The sequence below is a fragment of the Diadema antillarum genome, unplaced genomic scaffold (assembly GCF_040938485.1).
Source record: "Diadema antillarum isolate AM-2024a unplaced genomic scaffold, OU_Dant_1.0 seq00000133_RagTag, whole genome shotgun sequence".
NCBI lineage: Eukaryota > Metazoa > Echinodermata > Echinoidea > Diadematoida > Diadematidae > Diadema > Diadema antillarum.
Genome location: NW_027271210.1, coordinates 395,275 through 417,412, shown reverse-complemented (window position 1 = coordinate 417,412; position 22,138 = coordinate 395,275). Strand labels below are relative to the sequence as shown.

General features: G+C 35.9%; 1 protein-coding gene across 2 annotated transcripts in view; it reads left to right on the top strand.

The window, feature by feature from the left end:
- Nucleotides 1–21,915, top strand: part of LOC139727476 (uncharacterized) — a 42,305-nt gene extending 20,390 nt beyond the window's left edge. The window contains exons 1-5 of one of the 2 annotated variants that reach the window (XM_071638451.1): nt 10,335–10,748; nt 13,797–14,078; nt 17,555–17,602; nt 19,896–19,998; nt 21,247–21,915. In XM_071638451.1, coding sequence (XP_071494552.1) covers nt 10,643–10,748; nt 13,797–14,078; nt 17,555–17,602; nt 19,896–19,998; nt 21,247–21,718 — 1,011 coding nt within the window. In that variant the 5' untranslated portion in view covers nt 10,335–10,642 and the 3' untranslated portion in view covers nt 21,719–21,915. Of the gene's footprint in view, nt 1–10,334; nt 10,749–13,796; nt 14,079–17,554; nt 17,603–19,895; nt 19,999–21,246 lie in introns of those variants that run through there. The other variant, XM_071638450.1, reaches the window with a different exon arrangement.
- Nucleotides 21,916–22,138: the final 223 nt, after the last annotated feature.

Genomic DNA, 22,138 nt, shown 5'->3' with positions numbered 1-22,138 from the left:
AGACCCGCTCTTTCAGAAAATATGAACAAGTCCAGTTCGGCTGGGTTGACCCATTTCACTTATTTTCAGTCCTCACGCAAAATCAGTGTGTGCGACTTTATGTTCGTTTTGAGGTGCACGGTCACATTTTAATTGAGTTGAAGATCATTTTAAAGCTTAGAGACTGCTCTTTCAGAATCTGCCCTGAACTTAAGATCTGTGTCTGACGAGTTTCTGTTGGATTTGTGATGCAGGGTTACAAATACGATGCACTCATAATACCAAAAAAAAAAATGTTTTGATTTTTTTTCTGCACTTTTCTCTTTCTCTCCATTATACAAATAATGGTGCCAGGAAGCAATTTGGTCAAGAAAGAATACAGAAAAAAAAATCCCCAAAAATAGGGAGTCTTCAATGTCATACATTTCTTTTTCAAAGTCATGGTCAGCAGGAGCAGTTAGGAGAGGTGTTCATGACATTTGCTCCTCCGACAGTGGCCCTCATAAAACATCTGCACGCTGAGCCAAACATATATTCTTCCCACAAAGATTACCCTAACTCTTATTCTACCCCTCACGCCAAACTAAACTTAAAAACCTACCAAAACCTAGACCTTAACCTATGTCCGTAGAGAAAAATAAAAACAAGAAACAGAGCAAACGTCGCAGCTGCAAATGTCTTGTCAGTGGGAGGATAACATTTCTGGAAACCACCGTGGTAAACAAATCATAGATTATAATGGCCCCACGTAAATATTTCGTTGCTTGTGACAGGAAATACGGTTTTACACTTGAGGATTGATAGTAAAAAGTCAAACTTGGTGTTCTTGCAAGTTTCAAGATTTTGTGAAAGCATACAGTTTTTAAAGAATTACGTATCACACGCATACACTATGACTTCAACATCAAAATTAAAATGTACACATCAAATGGAGTAAACCAAATTGAGACAAAAGGAATGTCTATAAAATAGGAACAATTCAATATCTTTGATATCCATATTGATACGATACAAGGTCACAACTAATGCTTTGGAAACATTACAGAACAGATAAGATATCAGACACAATAAGTCACTATTATGAAAGAAACGAAACTGTTCATTACACATTGATGCAATGAAAAATAAATTGAGTTATCCTAAATTGAACAGAAATGTCGATTTACAACTGTTCAAAATTTTACCGAACATGCTCGCTTCGTTGACACACACAACATACACACACACACACACACACACACACACACACACAAAATATTGCTGAATTATGTCAACACATGCATACGTAATAAAAAATATGGAATGATTAACTCGCTTTATCTGTTTCTGTCCATATGATGTCTTACAGTATCAGTAGAGTGCTCCGGAAGCTGTCAAGACAGAACTACCACCGGTGAGTATTTTGTCGGAGAGTGATAGTAATACGTGTTTCGTTATCAGATGTCTTGGTGGGCGTTAATTATGAAGACAAAGCACTTGTCTGTTAATCATTCTATAGTTTCGAATTCAGTGATCGTTATTAAACCAGGGATTCATCGCTGTATCAAGTTTTTTTTTTTCAGTAATGGAAATAACCGATGCAGATGCAGACAAGTGCATTTTTCAGCACTTCATGACTTAGACCAGCTTTGAATTGTTTTTTTTTTTTATTTCATACTGCAATATCACAGTCAAATACTGTATTATACAGTACCTCCAGCAATGCGGATTAAGATTCACTGTTTACTATTGGGAGCACTAATTAAAAAAAAAAGAAAGTGAAAATCGAATTTCCACATTTAATTTATAATCATAGGTAGGTCAGTTTTATCACGAAACATCCTACAACCACTGAACCATAAAATTCCGCAATAAAGCCCATGGTATAAGGAGATATCTTTTGATTTTGCTAAATGTATAACTATAGACAGTTTATTCACTATTGTTCACATTTGTATATTAAACAATACTCAGCATTGATTACACTGATAAACATCTTTATATTGGTTGTTTCTATCCCTAACTCACATTTTAGAATCATTTTGAAGCATTTAAGCTTTGTTTTTGTTTCATCTGCAAATGTTAAATTAAACCTTTGATACTACTTTAACTCAAGACAGGAAACAAGGGAAACAGAACAACACTCGATCAGCATGTCTACGTGGTTAAAAGACTGTCTAATTTGTGCCTTCCTTGGAACTGCATCAAGGCAATACAAAATATATTATTGCTAGTTGATTCAATTCACTTGAAACCGTTTAATTTTCTTGTGACAGACCTGACGACAGAAATCAAGATACAAAGTGACTTGATCCAAACATCTAGTTCCTCTGCAATCTTAACCTTGACAACATCTCTTTCAAAATCGGAAAAGCCCGTCAGTAATGTCAACGAGAAGACTGGCAACCCATCTGTCATCGCACTCACCGTTGCTGTCGTATTGTTATTCGTCCTGCTTCTGCTGTTCGTGATAAGACATGAGTGGCTGAGGAACCGGGGAAGCCTGGGTAACTCAGTCAGTAGAGGCGAGGCAGTGGGTACTGAGAGTGTTTATGTCCAAATGACTGCTCATACGTACCAGGCCCTCCACGCAGCGGCTAAGCTGCCTGCAGAAACAAACGCCACCCAAAGCCCAGAAAGCGTAGCGCCATCTGTGAAGATCCTCACGCCCTGCAGACAACCAGAGGAAATCGCCAATTCCACCTTACTCTTCCAGAACGCGGATCAAGAATACGAGGAAATGCAATTTGTGTCTATGGTTGATCCGGGGTGCCCAGAGTCGGAGCCCGAAGCCTATGACACCTCCTGGTGCCCACCCGATGTTGAAGACACTTATTTCACTACCTGTCCTCAATTGGAACACAATGAAAAAACCTACCAGAATTGTGGTAGTGACGTTATGTTTTAAGCGTCTCAAACACATACCGCGCAGAATATCTCGAAATGTTTTAATAATATGAACACTCACTGAATGCCTAGGGAATTACTATTATAAACCTGAAGAATGAATGAATGAATGAATGAATGAATGAATGAATGAATGAATGAATGAATGAATGTGTCAATCACTATTATTAGGTTATCAGTGAGCAATTAGCATTGGCTGTAATCTTGGCAATGTACACATTTCCTGCTTTCGGTTCATGAAGCCACAATTAGACAATGTCATATCCTTTATATCCTGTAGTCACAATGTATATAACTTCTTTTACAACCTGTCTCTTGAATCAAATGTCTACTATTATATAGATAAGCGAATGTTCTTAAAGAACATTCACTTATCTCTATTAAACAGCTTGTACAATATTTTGTTTTCAAGGGATCGTCAAGTTTTAGTTGAGACCTATCTTTGGGCGTCTAATATTATTGGTGTGATAATGAGAAACATCTTATGAAATATAAAAGAGCATGTAATTCCAACATATCCAAAACAGAACGATCCTGATATGGTGGGACACACCTTTCATTAGGATTGTTGTTTTTTCTTTACTTCTTTTTTTTTAATTTCTCAATTCCCAAAGCCGATTTTCATCAAATAAACTTTGAATTCCTCTTAGAATAGTTATATACGCTCTGAACGTTTCTTAAGTGGTGTCTTGGTATCTCGCAAAATCTTGGTATCTTGGTAAAAGCCCAATCCTCATCTCCATCACTACTTTACCATCCATTTGATAATTATAATGATATGAAATGAAGATCATAAAACATACATTTCTTTCATTTCATTTCGTTTCATTAATTTCAATTTCAACTTTCAATTTTCAATTTAATTTTTATTTTCGTATTTCTTGATGGAAAATGCATAATTCTATAACAAAATATGATAACACAGAATGTCCAGCTTGGATATACATGTATACATAAAGAAATAGCAATACAAAACACAATACATAGTGGTTGATGTGTCATTTTCAATCAAAGTAAAGGATGCAAAGAGAAATACGATGGAACCTACTAAAAACAAAGCTTGTTGAGTGTAGGTCCCAACAAAAGCCTGTCCAACAAAAGCCTATGTTTACCTGCTTGACAGAACATATTTGGAAATAATAGTAAGTGTGTATAATGGACTACTTTCAAATCAATTGGTTGTTTGGTTTCGGTTTTTGTTTCATTATATATTGTTATTATCTTCTTACAATAGTAATTTATATTAATGCAAACAGCTATTGTAATTTCACGTAAAATCCTGATTTCAACTGCTACTACGCTCTTTTCTTAACACTTTCTCACCTAGAGACATTCTACATCGCTATAATTTTATATACTTTCTATGCCAGTGAGCATCCAGAGCATACGTAATAAAGTTGTATTTACGTTTCAATATAAGTTTCTTCTCCAGTTTGGCACGTGTACACACTCCTCAGATGCATGAAAACATTCTGTCTAATCGTCAAAGCTCTTCGTGTTGAGGTACGAAAAGACTACAGAAAGTCGAGCACTAAGGGTATTCAATAATCAACATCACTGGCAGTGGGCAACATTATTATAACTATAATCAGATCACAGTTGATGTAGACATAACCATGATCACTATCATATTTACCTCATAAACACCTATATTTCTCAGAAACTTTAACAAATGACTTCGAATATTTTGAGAAGATAACATTGATCGTCATTTACAAGGAGATTTGAGAATCAGTAAAAATTACTATTGTTTGTAATTTCTTTCAACTTTACTTTGTTCAGTTTGTATTTCATTATGATATTATATCAATGCCATATCTTCTAAAAATACTATATACATAGTGATCAAGTTTCTGTGGAGGAATGATACTGTAGATAAATTAACAAATTGAATGATACTAGAGCAGAGAGTGTTATCGGTCGTGATCATTATTTCATCACACAAGAACGAACACGGAGCGTAAATTAGAAACATATTGACATTGTGATATACGTCATTTTAGAAAGACAATATCAAAACACGTGATATCTCAAAATAATGTCTCACACCGAGAAATATTCTTGAAGTCATGATTATAATATTTTGATTATCAAAATAATAGCTTAATTACGTACAAGGATTGCTCTTTCAGAATATATAATATATATATATATATATATATATATATATATATGAATACATGAATAAATAAATGAATAAATAAATATATATATATATATATACATAAATATATATACATATATATATATATATATATATATACATATATATACATATATATATATATATATATATATATAATGCGACTTTGCTCTTGTGATGAATGGTGTCATTCATAATGATTCTTTGTTTATATTAACCCGATGTCTAGCTTGGAGCTGACAATTCATATCCAAGTAATGTTTAACTCATCTGGCCCAGAAAGGCCTCAATCTTTTTTTTTTTTTTCCAGTGAAATAGACCCCATGCAGGTGTTTTCCTAATAAGCAAAAACATACTCTTTGCAGAACAAAAAGGCATGTGTACATATGTGGTAACCAGTCCTGTCATGACAATGCTCAAACAACCCTTCGAAACGTTTCAGGGAAATCATATTGCCATAACATAAATGGAACGAAGTTCAGTCCCCATACTATACAGTAATGTAAAGTCACTATTAACAGAACTGCATATTGTACTAAGATATAGGTGGAGGAAGGTGTTTCTACAGGCACCTGCCCTCTATCTGCCAATGTTGTCAACCATTGCTCATTCTTTAGTAAGTTAAACATAAAAAATGACAAAGAATGACCTGGAAACTAAGTTTGCTGCAGATATTTTGCTTATTCCTAACGCAAGGCTTCATTAGTGTCAAAATTGCCCAGGAACTGTCACCATCCTGCCTCTAACAACATGAGGACGACCATCTCCCGGCCGATAAGGAGACAATAATAGATAACAGATTTGCCTGTCTTTGATGGACTCTTAGGGCGATCAAACATCTACGGTTGAGAGCTAAGAAGGCCGGGGAAAAAGACGTCATCATGGAAGGTAGTGCAAGATGGCAGACGAGGGGTGACTTTTGTGAGGGAGGATGGAAAGAGAAAAGGAAAGAAGATACAATAGGAATACACAGAGAAAAGGGTGAAGGAAAAGAAAACAAAGAAGAAGTAGGAAGAGATAAAACCAAAAAGATCAATTGTTTCCTAACGTGGGGAATAATGGAAAGAAACATTAAATCTATTGGTTTGCATGCATCCAAGGCGATGGTAAGCTGTTCCTCGCGAACTTAGCGGATTTTGTCCGTGATTCTGTGACAGGTCATGATCACGCAGATCTTGACGTTGTTGATGATGTGTCCCAGCAAGTTAACACCCCTGTATACACGTAAGGTTGTAAACTAAGAGAGCTAATTTTTGCACGTCTTGATACACTTTTTGTAGGCTAATTATTCCTTCTTGGTGTAAAAGTTTGCGATTTTGTATCAGCTATGCCATTAATATGTTTAGGTTTGTGACATAGTGTCTGAATTATGTATCCTGTTGCAAATAAGAAAGGATACTTTGTGAACATTATATTTTGAAAAAAAAAATATGTATGGCATAAGTAATCAGTTATGAAACATACATGCTTATCTATATCCCATACCAAAGTGTGAAAAAAAAAAATATTCAGAGGCACTAAAGCGTATAAAATTTTTCCCCTTTGTCACTGTTAATTACCAAAGTCATGAATGAAACAGATCCTGGAAATAAAGAGAGGATGTAAATGATATCCTACTAATATCATTTCAGAGATTACCTCTTTATGTTGCGTTGTACAAAGAAGAAATATGGATACACACATCAGCTGGAAGTGTAAAAGAAAATCAATAACAAGCATGATATACATAATCAAATAACGAAAAATCGGAAGAACAACCTACTTTGATAGCGAAGCCTGCTTGTAGACTTGTTGCTTTCCTACTTGGACCAAGACCGACTGCAGAGAGGGGACAACATTGACGACTCAGTACGAGCATGAAGATGCCGTGGAGTGGAAACGATGGCCGGGCTCTGTCTGATAAACTCAAAAATCCCAATGTGGGGGTGTTGAGGCATAGCGAATTTTATAAGACACCCGACTCCCAACTGGGGGACACAAGTTCGATTCCTGTCCAGTTCTTACACACTTGGACAAGGTATTTTTGCCCACTTTGCCCTTCTTGACCCAGGTGTATAAGGTACCTGGCGACGCTGGGGTAATAATAATGGCAGGGCCCTCTGGTTTAGAGCAGTTGGCAACACTGAAGAGGCTATCCTGGATAAGATAATTATTGTTATTATCATTATCATTATTGCTGTTATTACTTTTGTTATTGTTTTTAACATTATTATTGTTATTATTACTTTTATTATTACTATTGTTACTGTTATTATCATTATTATTATCATTATTATTATTATCATTATTATTATTATTATTATCATTATTATTATTATCATTATCATCATCATTATTGTTGTTATTATTATCATTAACATTATGATTATTAGTTGCTGTAGTAGTAGTAGATCATAATCAAATGCTTGACTGCCGCATAACACACTCTTGTTATTGGAATTGTGGTAGTTGTTTATATTTCCGTATTCTTATGTGCAATACACAAAATGATGCAAACACGTGAAAGCGATGGGACGAGATGTGAGTCCCTAATTGCAATCCAGTGAAATGTACAAAACACAACAGCTCTCTCCACACATACACACATACACACACACACTCACGCACACACACACATACTCGCACACTCACACACGCACACATATGTATGTATGTGTATATATATATATATATATATATATATACGCATATATATATATATATATGTATATGTGTGACCGTGCACCACAAAACAAACAAAAAGTCGCACCCTTTGATTTTAAGTGAGGGCTCAAAACAGGTGAAATGGTTCAACCAAGTCAATCTTGAGATTTTCATATTTTCTGAAAGACCTATCCTTCTTCTACATTACTCTTCATTTTGGTATCTTAACATGAAATGGAAGGTGCTTTTTTAGCAGTTTTTCTACAACCTTTTCTAGGGGAAGAGTAAAATGATCAGGTGTGACTTAGACGCACGTTAGAGGCCGTTTTTCATGTCTTGAAATCCTTTGCACACTCTTCACCTTTAAGTCTTATATCTTTTGAAAGGATGACGCTACTGCTTTGGAAGTTAGCATTAATCATGGGCATAATGTGCTAATAGAACATGTTTAATTTCCGCTTAATTATATGATAATCCCTTCATTGTTGTTGCTCCAATGGTTTACATCCTGTGTTTTTTCCCTTTCATGGCACAGCAAGCATGGCTTGGTAAAGATTAAGCGTTTGAATAGACCATGTGAGCCGCTTTTCTCAGTTCAAATTTTTCCAGATTGTGTGCTTTCTTTCGAGTATTTAGGTAGGTTAGGGGAGTCCATTTGAATTGAGTTATGCATCATTTTAATGCTTAGAGTGTGTTCTTTCAGAATATGCCCTTAACTAAAAATCCCGGTTTGGTGACTTTTTGTTTTGTGGTGCAGGGTCATATATATATATATATATATATATATATATATATGTGTGTGTGTGTGTGTGTGTGTGTGTGTGTGTGTATGTGAATAAGAAGAGACAAACATATATATAAAAAATACAATGAAAAAAGAAGGAAAGAAAAAGAAAGCGAAATAAGTGAAAAGTCTAGTTGAAGTAATTGAAACCTTAACCCATCATTACCATAAAATTGCTCACAGAGGCAATAAAGACGATGGCTAATTACAGCATCTATTGATATCGGATCCTAGCTGACAGTACAATCAAGTTATTTCTACTTATTGCTTATCTTTCAGATGTTTAGCTTTTCTGGCCTTTAATTAACTGTGATTGAAACCATAACCTATCATTACCATAATAATTACCCAAGGAAACTACAAGAATCATGGCTCTTTCGAACATCCATTGTTTGTTGACTCTGCAGATTGTAACTGACAGTATCATAATGTTATTTTTGTACTTTTTGCATTTGAGTTATATTCAAATGCCCCTGTCGTTCCTGGAATGTCTAAAACCTAATGTTACGACGAGGAAATAATATCATTATTATGCAAATAGTACTGAATAAAGTAAAACCTCCTTACAAGACAGTTGAAAGGTCTGTCAAATCTTCTCCACCTCGGACGATCCCCTGGCATGTTATTATTCTAGAAAGATAAGCATTGATTATATACAAGAAAAATGGATAGAAAGGTATATGAAATAAATAAATGCATAAATGACAATTACTAAATGTTTTTACAAGCCGGATTGAAGAGGGCCACTGTGCCCAAGATAGGGCTACATGTTGATTGATTGTTTATGTCAATGATGCCCTCTTGTAGGAATTCATTTTATATTCTAGCGATCATTAAATGTCAAGTTCAGTGAAGTATTAATGTGATCATGCGTTTTCATAAAAAATTGTGAAAAATTAGTCTCAATTTGAAACTACGGAGACCAATTTATCATAAGCCTATTCATTGTATAGCACCAAATTCTACAGCTTGTCCCTTCTGATTCTGGAGAAAAGAAAATAATCGTAAATATTCATATGGGATATTCCGGGGTAGGGGTGGGGGGCGCAGGGCATTAGTCAACTAGGGCGTCCAAATCGGGAATGGCGCCCATTTATATGGATATGAATACTATCAGGCTATCAACAGTACCCCCAGATTCGTGAAAATATTAGCATGAGTTTTGAAGAAGACAAATATCTTAACATTGGGCAAAAATGTAGTTACAGAATTGATAATTTTCAAGAAGAAATTCTAGACTTTTGAACTATTGAAAACAATAGATAGGACTTATAAAGTAAACGTTTATACCTTCCTGACAAAGATGCGCTGTTATAATTGGATTCAGCAGATTTTTTTTTTCTTTTACATGTAAGTCAATATGATGAAGACAATTAATAAACAGTATAGGCCTAAGCGAAAGAGAAAAATAAAAATCGGTGTTCTAATGAAACACCTTTATAATGTCCTAAAGCCAAAATCAATCGGGTCCGTCATTATGATTTCATCGGACTTTAGATCAATCGTTTAAAAATACATGTGAGTTGAATGAAATGTTTACATAAAATTGAACGTGTAGAGCGCTAATCAACTTTACTTTCAATGTACTTGATGCGTGCGACTCGTTGAGACTGATGGGGTCTCCACACGTTCACTTTTGATCATATTGCACATTCCTCACTCGAGCTGGACTGCCGCCTTTAATTGATAGTGACAACTTTCGAAACTCATCATAGCATTATATTGAGGAAGAAGAATGAGACAAGCCATTTGGCTATTACGTCGTAACAACTGCTGCTTCGAAGAGCTTTGTAAGGAATAGTATTTAATATGTAAGGGGTTTTCCAGGGATTGTTCAGGTTCTGCACTGATCGTATTTCATCTACTCAACCGTCAAACACGCGACAATATTCCTACCCTCTCATTCAATCTGAGGAAAAGGATTGAAATCTCAATGCTTGATGGCAGAATTTCTTTTTGATTTGATCAGCGTGTTCGTTTGCGTGTGTTCAAGGAAAGCAGACCTAACGGGTTCCGCGTCGAATGTGGATTGTCGCCGCGAAAGGAGGGCTGGCTACTTACAGACTGTATGCACAATGCTGACCTAGGGTATGCCATGCTGCTGGATGTATCAGTTCAAAAAAGTTGTTTTCATCCTGGAAGGTGTGGACTCAGTTATGGGCACTGCTCAAATTTGATAGTGGCAACCACAGCAAACGGTCTACAGTATGATATATTTGTCGATGCTCATCGGAATCGCCCTCTCCTCTGTGGAAACACAGGTCTTTGCGAATGGGAGTTCCCTGTACATCCCAAGAGAAAACTATGTAGAAGGTGAGCAAGTGAACTTGACTCCAGGAATAATTATCTACCAACCATATCCTACGGGCATTTCGAATCTTTGGAAAGATTTCCTTAAACGGAGCAATTCGTGTTATTCTTTGAAGTCAGCCTTTGCTGAAGAAAAATAATTTTGGGAAGGGGATTGCAATTCCCAAATATTGCCGGTCTTTTAAGAAATTAAACTAATGGGCACGTATTGTTTCTCGGGGAGGCCATAATTTTTCGGGATGGAATTAACGAGATGATTATTGATGTCATTCTCAAGAACTAATTGTCATTGAAAATGTGCATATTTTGTTACCAACTTCCCAGCATGATTCCCGACGTAGGAGTGAATGCAATGATATTAGTAGAACACATCAGTGAAAGTTTGAGGAAAATCCGGCAATCCGTTAAAAAAATTATAAATTTTTTAAGTATCTGCGCAATTACTGCTGGATGAGAAGACTACTACCGTGTGTGATGTCACATGCGTACAAAGATATAATAAAAATAAAAAGAGAATTTCACAAAATTTTACTTTTTGAACAAAGTGCATATTTCTTGGACTTGTTACTGATGTATGTTGAGGATATTATTCCCCTTGCCTTCTGAAAGAGAGAAGTTGAGTGTCCCTTTGTTATGCGAGAAAAGTGAAAATAAGGTGAATTTTCTTTATACTTTCTTTATACCGTTGTACTCGTGTGACATCACAAGCTATGGTAGTTTTCTCATCCAGCCATGACTGAGAAAAAACTTTAAAAATTCATAACTTTTGAACGGATTGTCGGATTTTCCTCAAACTCTCACTGATGTGTTCTATTAATATTCCTGCATTCACTCAACCCACATGTCTATGAAGGTGAACTTGTCCTTTAAAATTCATGAAATTCTTCCGTCGAGATGTTTTTCATTGCAACTGATTGACAAATTGCCCTACATCAACGTCAATAAGTACTGAATTGATCAGTGTTTTGAAGTAGTAGCCATGATCAAAGGATGGAGTATGTACGCCCGTGATTTTTTTTTTTTTTTATCATGGCTACTATTAAAGCAACGATCAATACATTCCGTGCTTATTTTACGTCGATGTAGGGCGATTTGTCAATCAGTTGCAATGAAAAACATTTCGACGGAAGAATGTCATAAATTTGAATGAAATGAAATTCGTGGATTTTTTAAACAGTTGAAAAAATGCCATCTAACATTCTTTTTTTCTGGGGGTGGAAAATTCGATTAATGAGAGAAGCTATGTCTAGTGAATTATATGTGACAGGGAGTCACAAAACCAACAAAAAGTCGCACCCCTCGATTTTACGCGAGGGCTCAAAAAAGGTAAAATGGGTGAACGGAGTCAATCTTGAGGTTTTTTTTTTCATACATGTAGTTTCTAAAATAGCTATCCTTTTTCCACATCATTCTTAACTCTTGGATAATAACATGAATGGAAAAGTGTGTTTTTAGCATTTGCTTTTACATTTTTTTTTGAGAGTAGAATGATCAGGTATATATCAGACGTCCCTTTTCATTTCTTGAAACCCTTTGCAAACTCTCCACCTTCAAGTATAATAACTTTTGAAAGGATAATGCTACTGCTTTGAAAGTTGCCATCAATCATGGACAAAATGTGCTGATAGAACATTTTCAATTTCAGCTTAATTTGATAGCCCCTTTATTGTTGTTGCTCCGGTGGTCTACACCCTGTGTTTTGTCCCTATCAACGCGCAGCTGGCACGGTTTGGTAAAGATTAAGCGTTTGAATAGACCCTTTAGTTCAGAGCCTCCTTTCTCAGTTCACACTCTTCCAGAGTGTCTGCATTCTTTGTAGTATTTAGATAGATTAGGAGAGTCCATTTGAATTGAGTTATACAGCATTTTAAAGCTTAGAGTCTGTTATTTCACAATCTGCCCTTAACTAAAAATCCATGTCTGGCGACTTTTTGTTGGTTTTGATGTGATGCAGAGTCATATATATTTTCATTCACATAATAAACAAAGTAATTTATTCTCAGTAACATATCCAACTACAGTGCACTCCCGTTATAACGATCACGGTTATAACGAAATTCCGGTTATAACGAAGTAAAAATGTGGGCTGAAATGTCATCCACTCTATGTGTTTCTATTGTTTATTTGTGACTGTGCACCTCAAAACGAACATAAAGTCGCACACACTGATTTTGTCTGAGGACTGAAAATAAGTGAAATGGGTCAACCTAGCCGAACTTGACTTTTTCATATTTTCTGAAAGAGCGGGTCTTCTTTTACATTATGCTAAAATTTGGTGTCATAAAACGGGCAGGAAAGTGTGTTTTTTTTTTAGCAGTTTATCTTGAACATTTTTGGTAGAATAGTGTGATTAGGTGTGTCTTTAGAATCCCTTTTTCATTTCTGAAAAACCTTGTCCACACTCTTCACTTTCAACTCTAATAACTTTTGAAGGGATGGGACTACTGCTTTGAAGGTTGGCATTAATTATGGACAGAATGTGTTAATAAGGCATGCGTAATTTCAGTTTAATCTGATAATCCCTTCATTGTTGTTACTCTGGTGGTTTACTTCCTGTTTTTTGTCCCATTCATCGCACAGCCAGCACGGTTTGGTAAAGATTAAGCGCTTGAATAGACACTGCACTTCAGAGCCTCTTTTCTCAGTTCACACTTTTCCTGAGTTTGTGCTTACTTTCCAATATTTAGATAGGTTAGGAGAGTCCATTTGATTTGAGTTATACATCATTTTAAAGCTTAAAGTCTGCTCTTTCAGAATATGGTCTTAAATAAAAATTCATGTCTGGCGACTTTTTGTTTGTTTTGAGGTGCAGGGTCACATTTGTTCGGTTACAACGAAATTCCGATATAACGAAAGAAAACTGCCGGTCCCGAGGATTTCGTTATAACTGGAGTCCCCTGTATTTTCAATTGTTTTGGTTTTTTGCCTTTGAGAAGGCAAAAGCACTTATCTTTAGTTTCGCTGAAAATCAGTCGAAAAAAATCGATTGAAAGGAGAGAAATATTGTCAAGTGTGGTTATTACGACAGTAATAATGTTTTAATTCACGTAGGTGCAACTTATCACGGCTGCTTCGAGACATACTGTCAAACAGAGGAAACGATTGCAAACCTATCTGGGTACAATAGTAACGAGTCGATCTACACAAACTGCGTCAACTCCTGCAGTGATAAGGACCTCGTGTATATCGCCGTCCGAGGCAACGAGTGCAACTGCTCCAGGACATTCAGTTGCTCTATGCAGTCTACTCTGGATGACAGCAAGTGCGGACGGCCGTGTACTAGCAATATATTTATGTTTTGTGGAGGAGGATCGGCAATCAGTGTTTATAAAGGTAAGTTAAGAACATCCCCTTACCTGCGTATTCAGGCAGGAACATGCACAATACGCGAGCACACAAAGAAAAATAAAATGTAAGACTTGATTTCAAGTCTTGTTATTATTTAACTTTTTAGAGTGTAAGGATTGCATGAGTGCATAACTTTCAACGTAGGATAGTTAAGGAAATTTATCAGAGATGTAACGTGGTACGCAAAGAAAATACATTGCAGGAGCCGTATTCCAGCAGGAGCCACTGAAACAGGTCCTACAATGTAATCCCTTTAGGTTGAATAAATTCCGTGTACTTCCCGACACCGTGAGAGAATGCAAATAAGATATCCTCATTATGATTACCATTCAATCTACTGCCCTCCTTTCGACCTGTCGTAAGAACAATGATAGTGAAATTGTTACTCAATATCGATTTCGCATGTTTTTACTGTATTCCAGGCAGTAAACATGTCAAGCAGTAAATACGTTATATTCTTTTTGTTTCTTCCTGTCTGGGTATAAACACAATCGTTTACGGAGATATGCGTGTAATGGACTATATAATCCGATGACAAATATTGAATTTCTTTCACGGAGCTAACCATCAATTTTCAGGATTTTTTTTTTAAAAATAGCGGGGTTACAAACAGTTTTTAACATTTTAGGCACTATTCAGAGTGCAATATTAACATACCATTTGTGACCGTGCACCTCAAAACAAACAAAAAGTCGCCAGACATGAATTTTTAGTTAAGGCCATATTCTGAAAAAGGACACTTTAAGCTTTAAAGTGATATATAACTCAAATCAAATGGACTCTCCTAACCTATCTAAATATTGGAAAGAAAGCACAAACTCAGGAAAAGTGTAAACTGAGAAAAGAGGCTCTAAAGTACAGTGTCTATTCAAGCGCTTAATCTTTACCAAACCGTGCTGGCTGTGCGATGAATGGGACAAAAAACAGGAAGTAAACCACCAGAGTAACAACAATGAAGAGATTACCAAATTAAACTGAAATTAAAATGCCTCATTAACACATTCTGTCCATAATCAATGCCCACTTTCAAAGCAGTAGCACTATCCTTTCAAAAGTTATTAGAGTTGAAAGTGAAGAGTGTGGACAAGGTTTTTCAGAAATGAAAAAGGGATTCTAAAGACACACCAAATCACACTATTCTATCAAAAATGTTCGAGATAAACTGCTAAAAAACACACTTTTCTGCCCGTTTTATGATACCAAATTTTAGCATAATGTAAAAGAAGACCCGTTCTTTCTGAAAATATGAACAAGTCAAGTTCGGCTAGGTTGACCCATTTCACTTATTTTCAGTCCTCACGCAAAATCAGTGTGTGCGACTTTATGTTCGTTTTGAGGTGCACGGTCACATATGTTCAAATTAGTAAATTTCTTTCGTCAAGATATTTTCATTGCAACTGATTTACAAATTGCCCTACATCGACGTAAGTAAGCACTAATTTGATATGTGATTTAGTAGTAGCCATAATAAAAAAAAAATCATAGGCGTACGAACTCGAGCAGGATCAATTCAGTGCATATTTAAGTCGATGTAGGGCAATTTGTCAATCAGTTGTAATACACATGTAGGTTTAATGCCGAATTATCTATTTCAACGTCGATATGATTTTATTTTTGTATATATATATATATATATATATATGAAGAGTTTGTTTGCAAAAACTGAAGATTTTGAAGTACGGTTTCTGTCTTTAAGTACAAAATAATACCTTTTAAATGATATATTGGTCACTACATAATAAAGATACATTTTTGAAGTTATAGTCAAAAGAAGCAAACATTTTCTTATTATTCTCTTTATTTTTCTTTACCTTTAATCGCAAATATCTCCATTTGACAAATATGGACTTATCGGTATTTGCAAACAAACTCTATCTTCATACATATATATGAAGGATTTGTTCGCAAAAACCGATAAGTCCATTTTTGAAGATTTTGAAGTACGGTCTCTGTCATAAAGTACAAAATGACTTTTAAATGATATATTGGTCACTACATATAAAGGTACAGTTTTGCGAACAAACTCTTCATATATATATATATATATATATATATATATATATATATATATTGATTGATTGATTGATTGATTTTTTTTTAGTTCAGAGGATAACGTGACGAATTATCAACTTTTCACAATTGTTCTTAGTTTTAACCTCTGGTGTGGTAGAAGCACCCCTATAAGCTAAGATATTATATCCTAATTGCTTACTTTATGTACGCCACTTCCTCTGGACACTCTTTGACATTGTCGTCTGTTGTGTAACTTAAGTCGGATAAGTCAGTCATTTCGCATAGAAAGTCCTCAGGTCAGTACTCTCTCTACCAAGTAACGGAAACGAAACAAAAACAACCAAAAACACACCCCCACACACACACGACTGCACACACAAGAAGAAAAGTGAAAAATGATTAAGAGAAGTGATATGTCACTGAATCTTAACAACACCTAGTGAAACGACAATCTCCGTTTCTTTGTTTATTTGCCAGACTTCTCGACGTGATGAAATTCAAAACGAGCTTAGGGCGTCATTGATTAGGGTTAAGTCACATGTATGTCGTGTTTACGTTGCCGTAAATGTATATATATATATATATATGAATACAATACATCGACAAGCTTAATAAGAGAAATAATCATGAAAACCGATGATGATGAAAGTGATATAAAGTAAATATCCCTTTTTGAAGTAAATCAAAGTAACAATGCGAAACCCTTAAAGTATTATGCCCATTGAGTAGTTACTAGTATAGCCTGTCATGATGATATCGAAGGAGGGGATCTAGATTTCTTGAAAATCATTATCGGGTAATTCTATATCTCCTTTTCATCTCAGGTAATTGTGTGACTTTTGTTGTTTTGGTTAAGACCATGTCAATGTTCCGGGAAGAAGAGATGCTTGTTAAGTCACGCAATCATCAAATATTTAATAGCCTTTTTGATATCCACGTTCTAGTCATTATCACGTCAACGTGTGGAAGTCTTGAAAGATTCTGAAGGAATGCACATACGTGACTACATTTACATTCGGTTACCTCAAAGATGAAAAAAAGTGTAAACCAAATTAAGACAAATGCAGTTTGACTACAAAAATGGTTTTAGAGGACTCTCTACACCTTCTTCCACGCTTCAAATCTCAAACATGTTTAAATTGTCATTAAAAAGGTTACAAAGCCACAGGATTCTTTTTTTTTCAGCTTCATTACAACTGACAATATTCACAGAAAGAGTCAACTATTGCTGCACCTTGAATAATCAAATCAAAGGTAATTAGCGCTATATCTAAAAGGAACAAGTCTATACTAATTATATATTCCATGATTTTCCCCATTGACCTCTTTTTCGTAACCAAAGTTATTGCTAATGAATTGTGTATAAACATGGATACGCATGAGGACATGTAGATTTTAATGTGTAATCTTAACATTCCACCTCCTTCTATCCTTCTCATTTCTTACAGTGAACATGGAGGAGTGCAGTGGTAGTTGTGAAGGCAGAAATGATACTAGTAAGTATTTTGCCAGATAGCTGTAACGGTGTTACACGTTTCCTTGTCAGGTGTCTTGGTGCTGCTCAAGTTGATAAATCACTGTCTTGTCACATTTATATTCTGTCGATTTGAACCAATTGGTTATGAGTGTCACTTATGGATTTTGTATACCTCGTTGTATGAGGTTTTGTGTATTTTTTAAAGTAAGTAGATATGCTTCCAGGTCCTCAGTAGCTTGTTCTTGTACACACAGGTCTATCATGAAAGAACGATAAAGTTTGTTCTCACTCTGACGTTACCAAGAACAATTTTTGAAAAACAAGTTGTGATGTTTTCCAAAGCATTCTACGCATTTTTTCTGGTTAGCTAGTACAATTGTAGCTGTGATATAAGTAATAAGTAGTCGCGTACCATAGTTTTTGCTTTTTGTTTCTTGTGTTGGGTTTTTATTTTATGTCCATTCTTCCAACTGCAAATAAAAAAGAAAGACAGTTAGAAATATTATCTTTATTCACACTTAAGATATCACGTGGAGGAATACCTCTTTCGGACCTTCCCTCCTTGTTTGTTGTGTATTCCAAACGAGTATATTCGGAATGAATTAGAGTATACCACATGTAAAGAAACCCCCCCCCCCCCAAAAAAAAAGGTAAAATATATGAAATATTCCGAAATTGTCTATGTTATTAATATAATCGTAGAAATCATGTCCACAATTTCATTTGACATTAGAGGTGGCATGGTGGCCTGATGGAGCCACTATGAATTTATGTTGGGACACCACATTTCGAAAAGAGCGACTTTTTCAACGCTCGATCGGGCATCTAAGATTTAAAAAGGATTGTTGCAATAGTTCTTATTTCTGGCCACTCAACTTTTTTATAACGGTCACCAAAATTGCAGATTGCATGATTTTAGTGGCCAGAACCCCCCCCCCCCCCCCCCCCCCAAAAAAAAAAAAAAAAAAAAAAAAAAATTGGCGAGCCCTGATATGAACACACGTCCAAATACACACATTTATATTTGTGACCCTGTATCTCCGAAAGAACGGATTCTAAGCTTTAAAATGATGTATAAACCGATACATAATAACACAAATTCGCGAAGGTATAGTACAACCTTGTCCATGGTTTAAGCCATGGACAAAGACCGTAATTTTTCATGGGGCGCCAAGTGTTGAATGGCCTATTTCGTTACGAAATCAGTCATTTCGTCGACGAAAATACCATTTCCGTTACGTGAATTTCGTGAATTCGGGCCATGGAGTTTCTTAAAGGGGATGGCTAGTAACTGATAAGTGGGAATCAGTGGGAATGCTGGGGAAAGATTGTTTCAATCCTTGTGGGATTCATTTAAGAACACACTATGTATCTATTGTTGTGTAAAAATTATCTGCTTCAGAATGGTCTAATATTCAAGTAATATGCAGTTTAATGTTTCTTTATGTTTCCAGGTTGCATGCCTGTACAGTGACAGGGCGATTAAACCGCACATTACTTGACTATGAGACCATTCTGAAGCAAATAATTTTCACACAACAATATTTATATAATAATGATTTTACTCTTAAATGAATCCCACAAGGAGAGTAAGAATTATCCCCCAGCATTCCCACTGATTCCCACTGACCAGCTACTAGCCATCCCCTTTAACCTATGTAAAAAAAAATGGGGAAAAGTGCACACTATAGCAAAGTGTTTACTATTGAAGGAAAGGGGCTTTGAAGTTGAAGGTACATTCAAGCGCTTCCTCCTTTTCAAGCCATATTCTGTGCAATGAATGGGACACAAACAGGCTGTAAAACTCCATAGTAATCACATGGAAGGAATTATGAAATTGACGTTAACTTTTACACACTGTACAGCTACTACAAAATATCAAAGCAGTAGCAAGATGCTTTTAAAAGTTATTGGAGTAAGTGAATGGTGTGTACAGGGTTTGTAAGAAATATAAAGGGGACAGTAAAACATACATTCAATCATACATGCTCTACCATAAAGTGTTGTAGGAAAACAACGAAATCAACAATTTCCCAGTCACTTTATGATCCAAACTTTACAATTATGTAGAAGAGAAATTGTTCTTTCAGAAAGTGAACAAAAAAAAAAAAACAACAACAACGAAAGATCGACCACGTTAACTCATTTTACTTTAGAGTCCGCCTGTAAAATCGGGTCTTGCGACGTTTTGATGGTGTTGTAATGTACGGTCACATGTATAGTATACAGGTTATCCTGAGAGAAACTATTCATAACGACACAGAATCGCGATGACTTTAAATCTAATCATTATTTGCACCTTTCTTTAGCAGATGACGGAGGAGGTTTTCCCAGTTCCTTGATCCACTATGTTGCAGTCAGCGTGGCGGGAGGCTCTCTAATCTTCGCTGTTTCCGGTTGTATCATGTGCGCCAGGTAATATTCAGCTTGCAGTTTACTAAGCGTACAGTAGTCCAGTGGGTAAGCTTTTTGGGCATATAGTAGGGGAACCCGAGTTCGAATCCAGTCTGGTGCGAAAGACCAATGTAACTATTGACCTCGACATTAAGCACACCTATCTGACAGCTTAGGAGAAGATAGGAGAACACGTTTACCTACGTATGCCGACACCTTTCGAATGTGGAGCGGAGTGACTTGAATTTATCTGCGTAAAGACAATAGGGGGTCATCAGGGGTCAGTGGCACCTCCACCACCACCAACCCGTTCTCTTGCCTTGTTTAAATACTATGCTCATCATAGACATCAATCACAAATTTTCTCTGCAATATTGTTTACACATTTAAAGGTATATTATTATAAATAAAAAATGTGTGTGGGCTTTATCTCTATTATTTATCGTAGGAAAAGTAGAAAAAAGAGTCAGTTGAAAATCAACAGACTGCCATAGAGGACATTCCTCTTCGGCAGTCAGTGATACGCTAGAGTGCTGACATGAGTAATTTATTTACAAAATCATGTGATTTAATATTCACTAAAACACTTTGTTAATTATTACACTCTCACGTGATTAGGTTTAATGGGAACCGTTAAAAGGCTTGCCTATCACTTTTCTTGAGTTAAATTTCTGAAGTTTCAATTTTTTAGGAGATTGCAATTCATGCGTCATCAACATTTTGCTTGACTTCACAGTCATTAAAGTCAGAGATCGTTGCGATTAATTGCTCAAAGAAATCATTTCCTTTAGATTTACATTTAAATGTAATTGTGTGATTTTTCCAATCTCCTATAGTCATGAAATTATCAGGGCATTCCACCCAATGCATCTTTTCTATCTTCACATCGAAAAGTGATTGGCGGTCTGAGTGAAATTTGTATGATTTGAATTTCAATGATTAACTTTAAAAAATCAATGAAAATTTCCTCTTTTTCCTCTTCTTCTTGTTTTTATGATGATGATGATGATGATTACTACCACTACTACTACTACTACTACTACCACTACTATCAAAAGAATATCATCATAGCGCTGATGAAGATGATGATAATAAACGTCATAACAGTAACAATAATAACAATACTGAAACACTAATAATGTGAATAGTTATAGTTAATAACAGTTATATATTATAAATAGTATATACTTCGAATGATAACAATGATAACCATTTCAATGACATAAACTATTTCTGTTCCAACTTCTCAATGTTGTCCTTTTATTACAGCAAATTGAGGAGGAAGTCTGAACGTCGTTCAGGTGAAGTACAGAGTAACGCAAACTTAGACAGAGACAATCGCGACCAATCTCCAAATGAGCCCTCTACGACAGCGAGTGGTTCAGTGGTAGTGGCACCGAGCACGTCGACTCCGCCTGCATCCAATTACAACAGGATTAGTCGTCTTAGTCTCCCTCCGAACGCCTACATATTTAGTCAAGAAGACTACTATGAGATTGGCGAGGCGACCAATGACGAGTCGCCTTCGTTGTACCATGTCCTCGAGGAAGAAAGGGACAGCGATTCAAAAGTGGGCAGATTTCAGTCTCCCAAACGCCTTGATCGTAGCCGTAAAGAAGAGAAAGGATACGTAGACTGCCGTGTGCATCGTGGAACGTCCGAAAGGAAGACGGCCCCGTTATGTCTGAACGCGTACGGTGGCGCTGGCTCCGCTGCATCGTACAGTGTAGTAACAAAATAAGAGGCTATTCGAACATGTAAATGCTTTACCTCAAGATTCTCATTGTATATACAGTTGTTTATCTTTTTATGAACCATTGTAGCCAATAATCCATCTGGCACACCCGGGTACTTTCTATTTTATTACACGTAGAAACTTCAAACAAAGCCAGTGAAAACATTAAGAAAATATATAGTGGAGAATGTGAAGGAAGAAGGAAGGAGAAAATGACTTTGAATAATGTGAATATCAATGATAAAAAAATAATATACCATTAATTGTCTACATGCATAAATTAGCAATAATGCTAGTATGATTCATTTGTTGCAAGTGTACTAACAAGAATCAATTTCTCTTTTTTTTTTCTGAAAAGCACCCACACTGAAACATGTAACAAGGCGCCATTTTTACCTACGTATAGGAGGGATAACGAACAGCGAA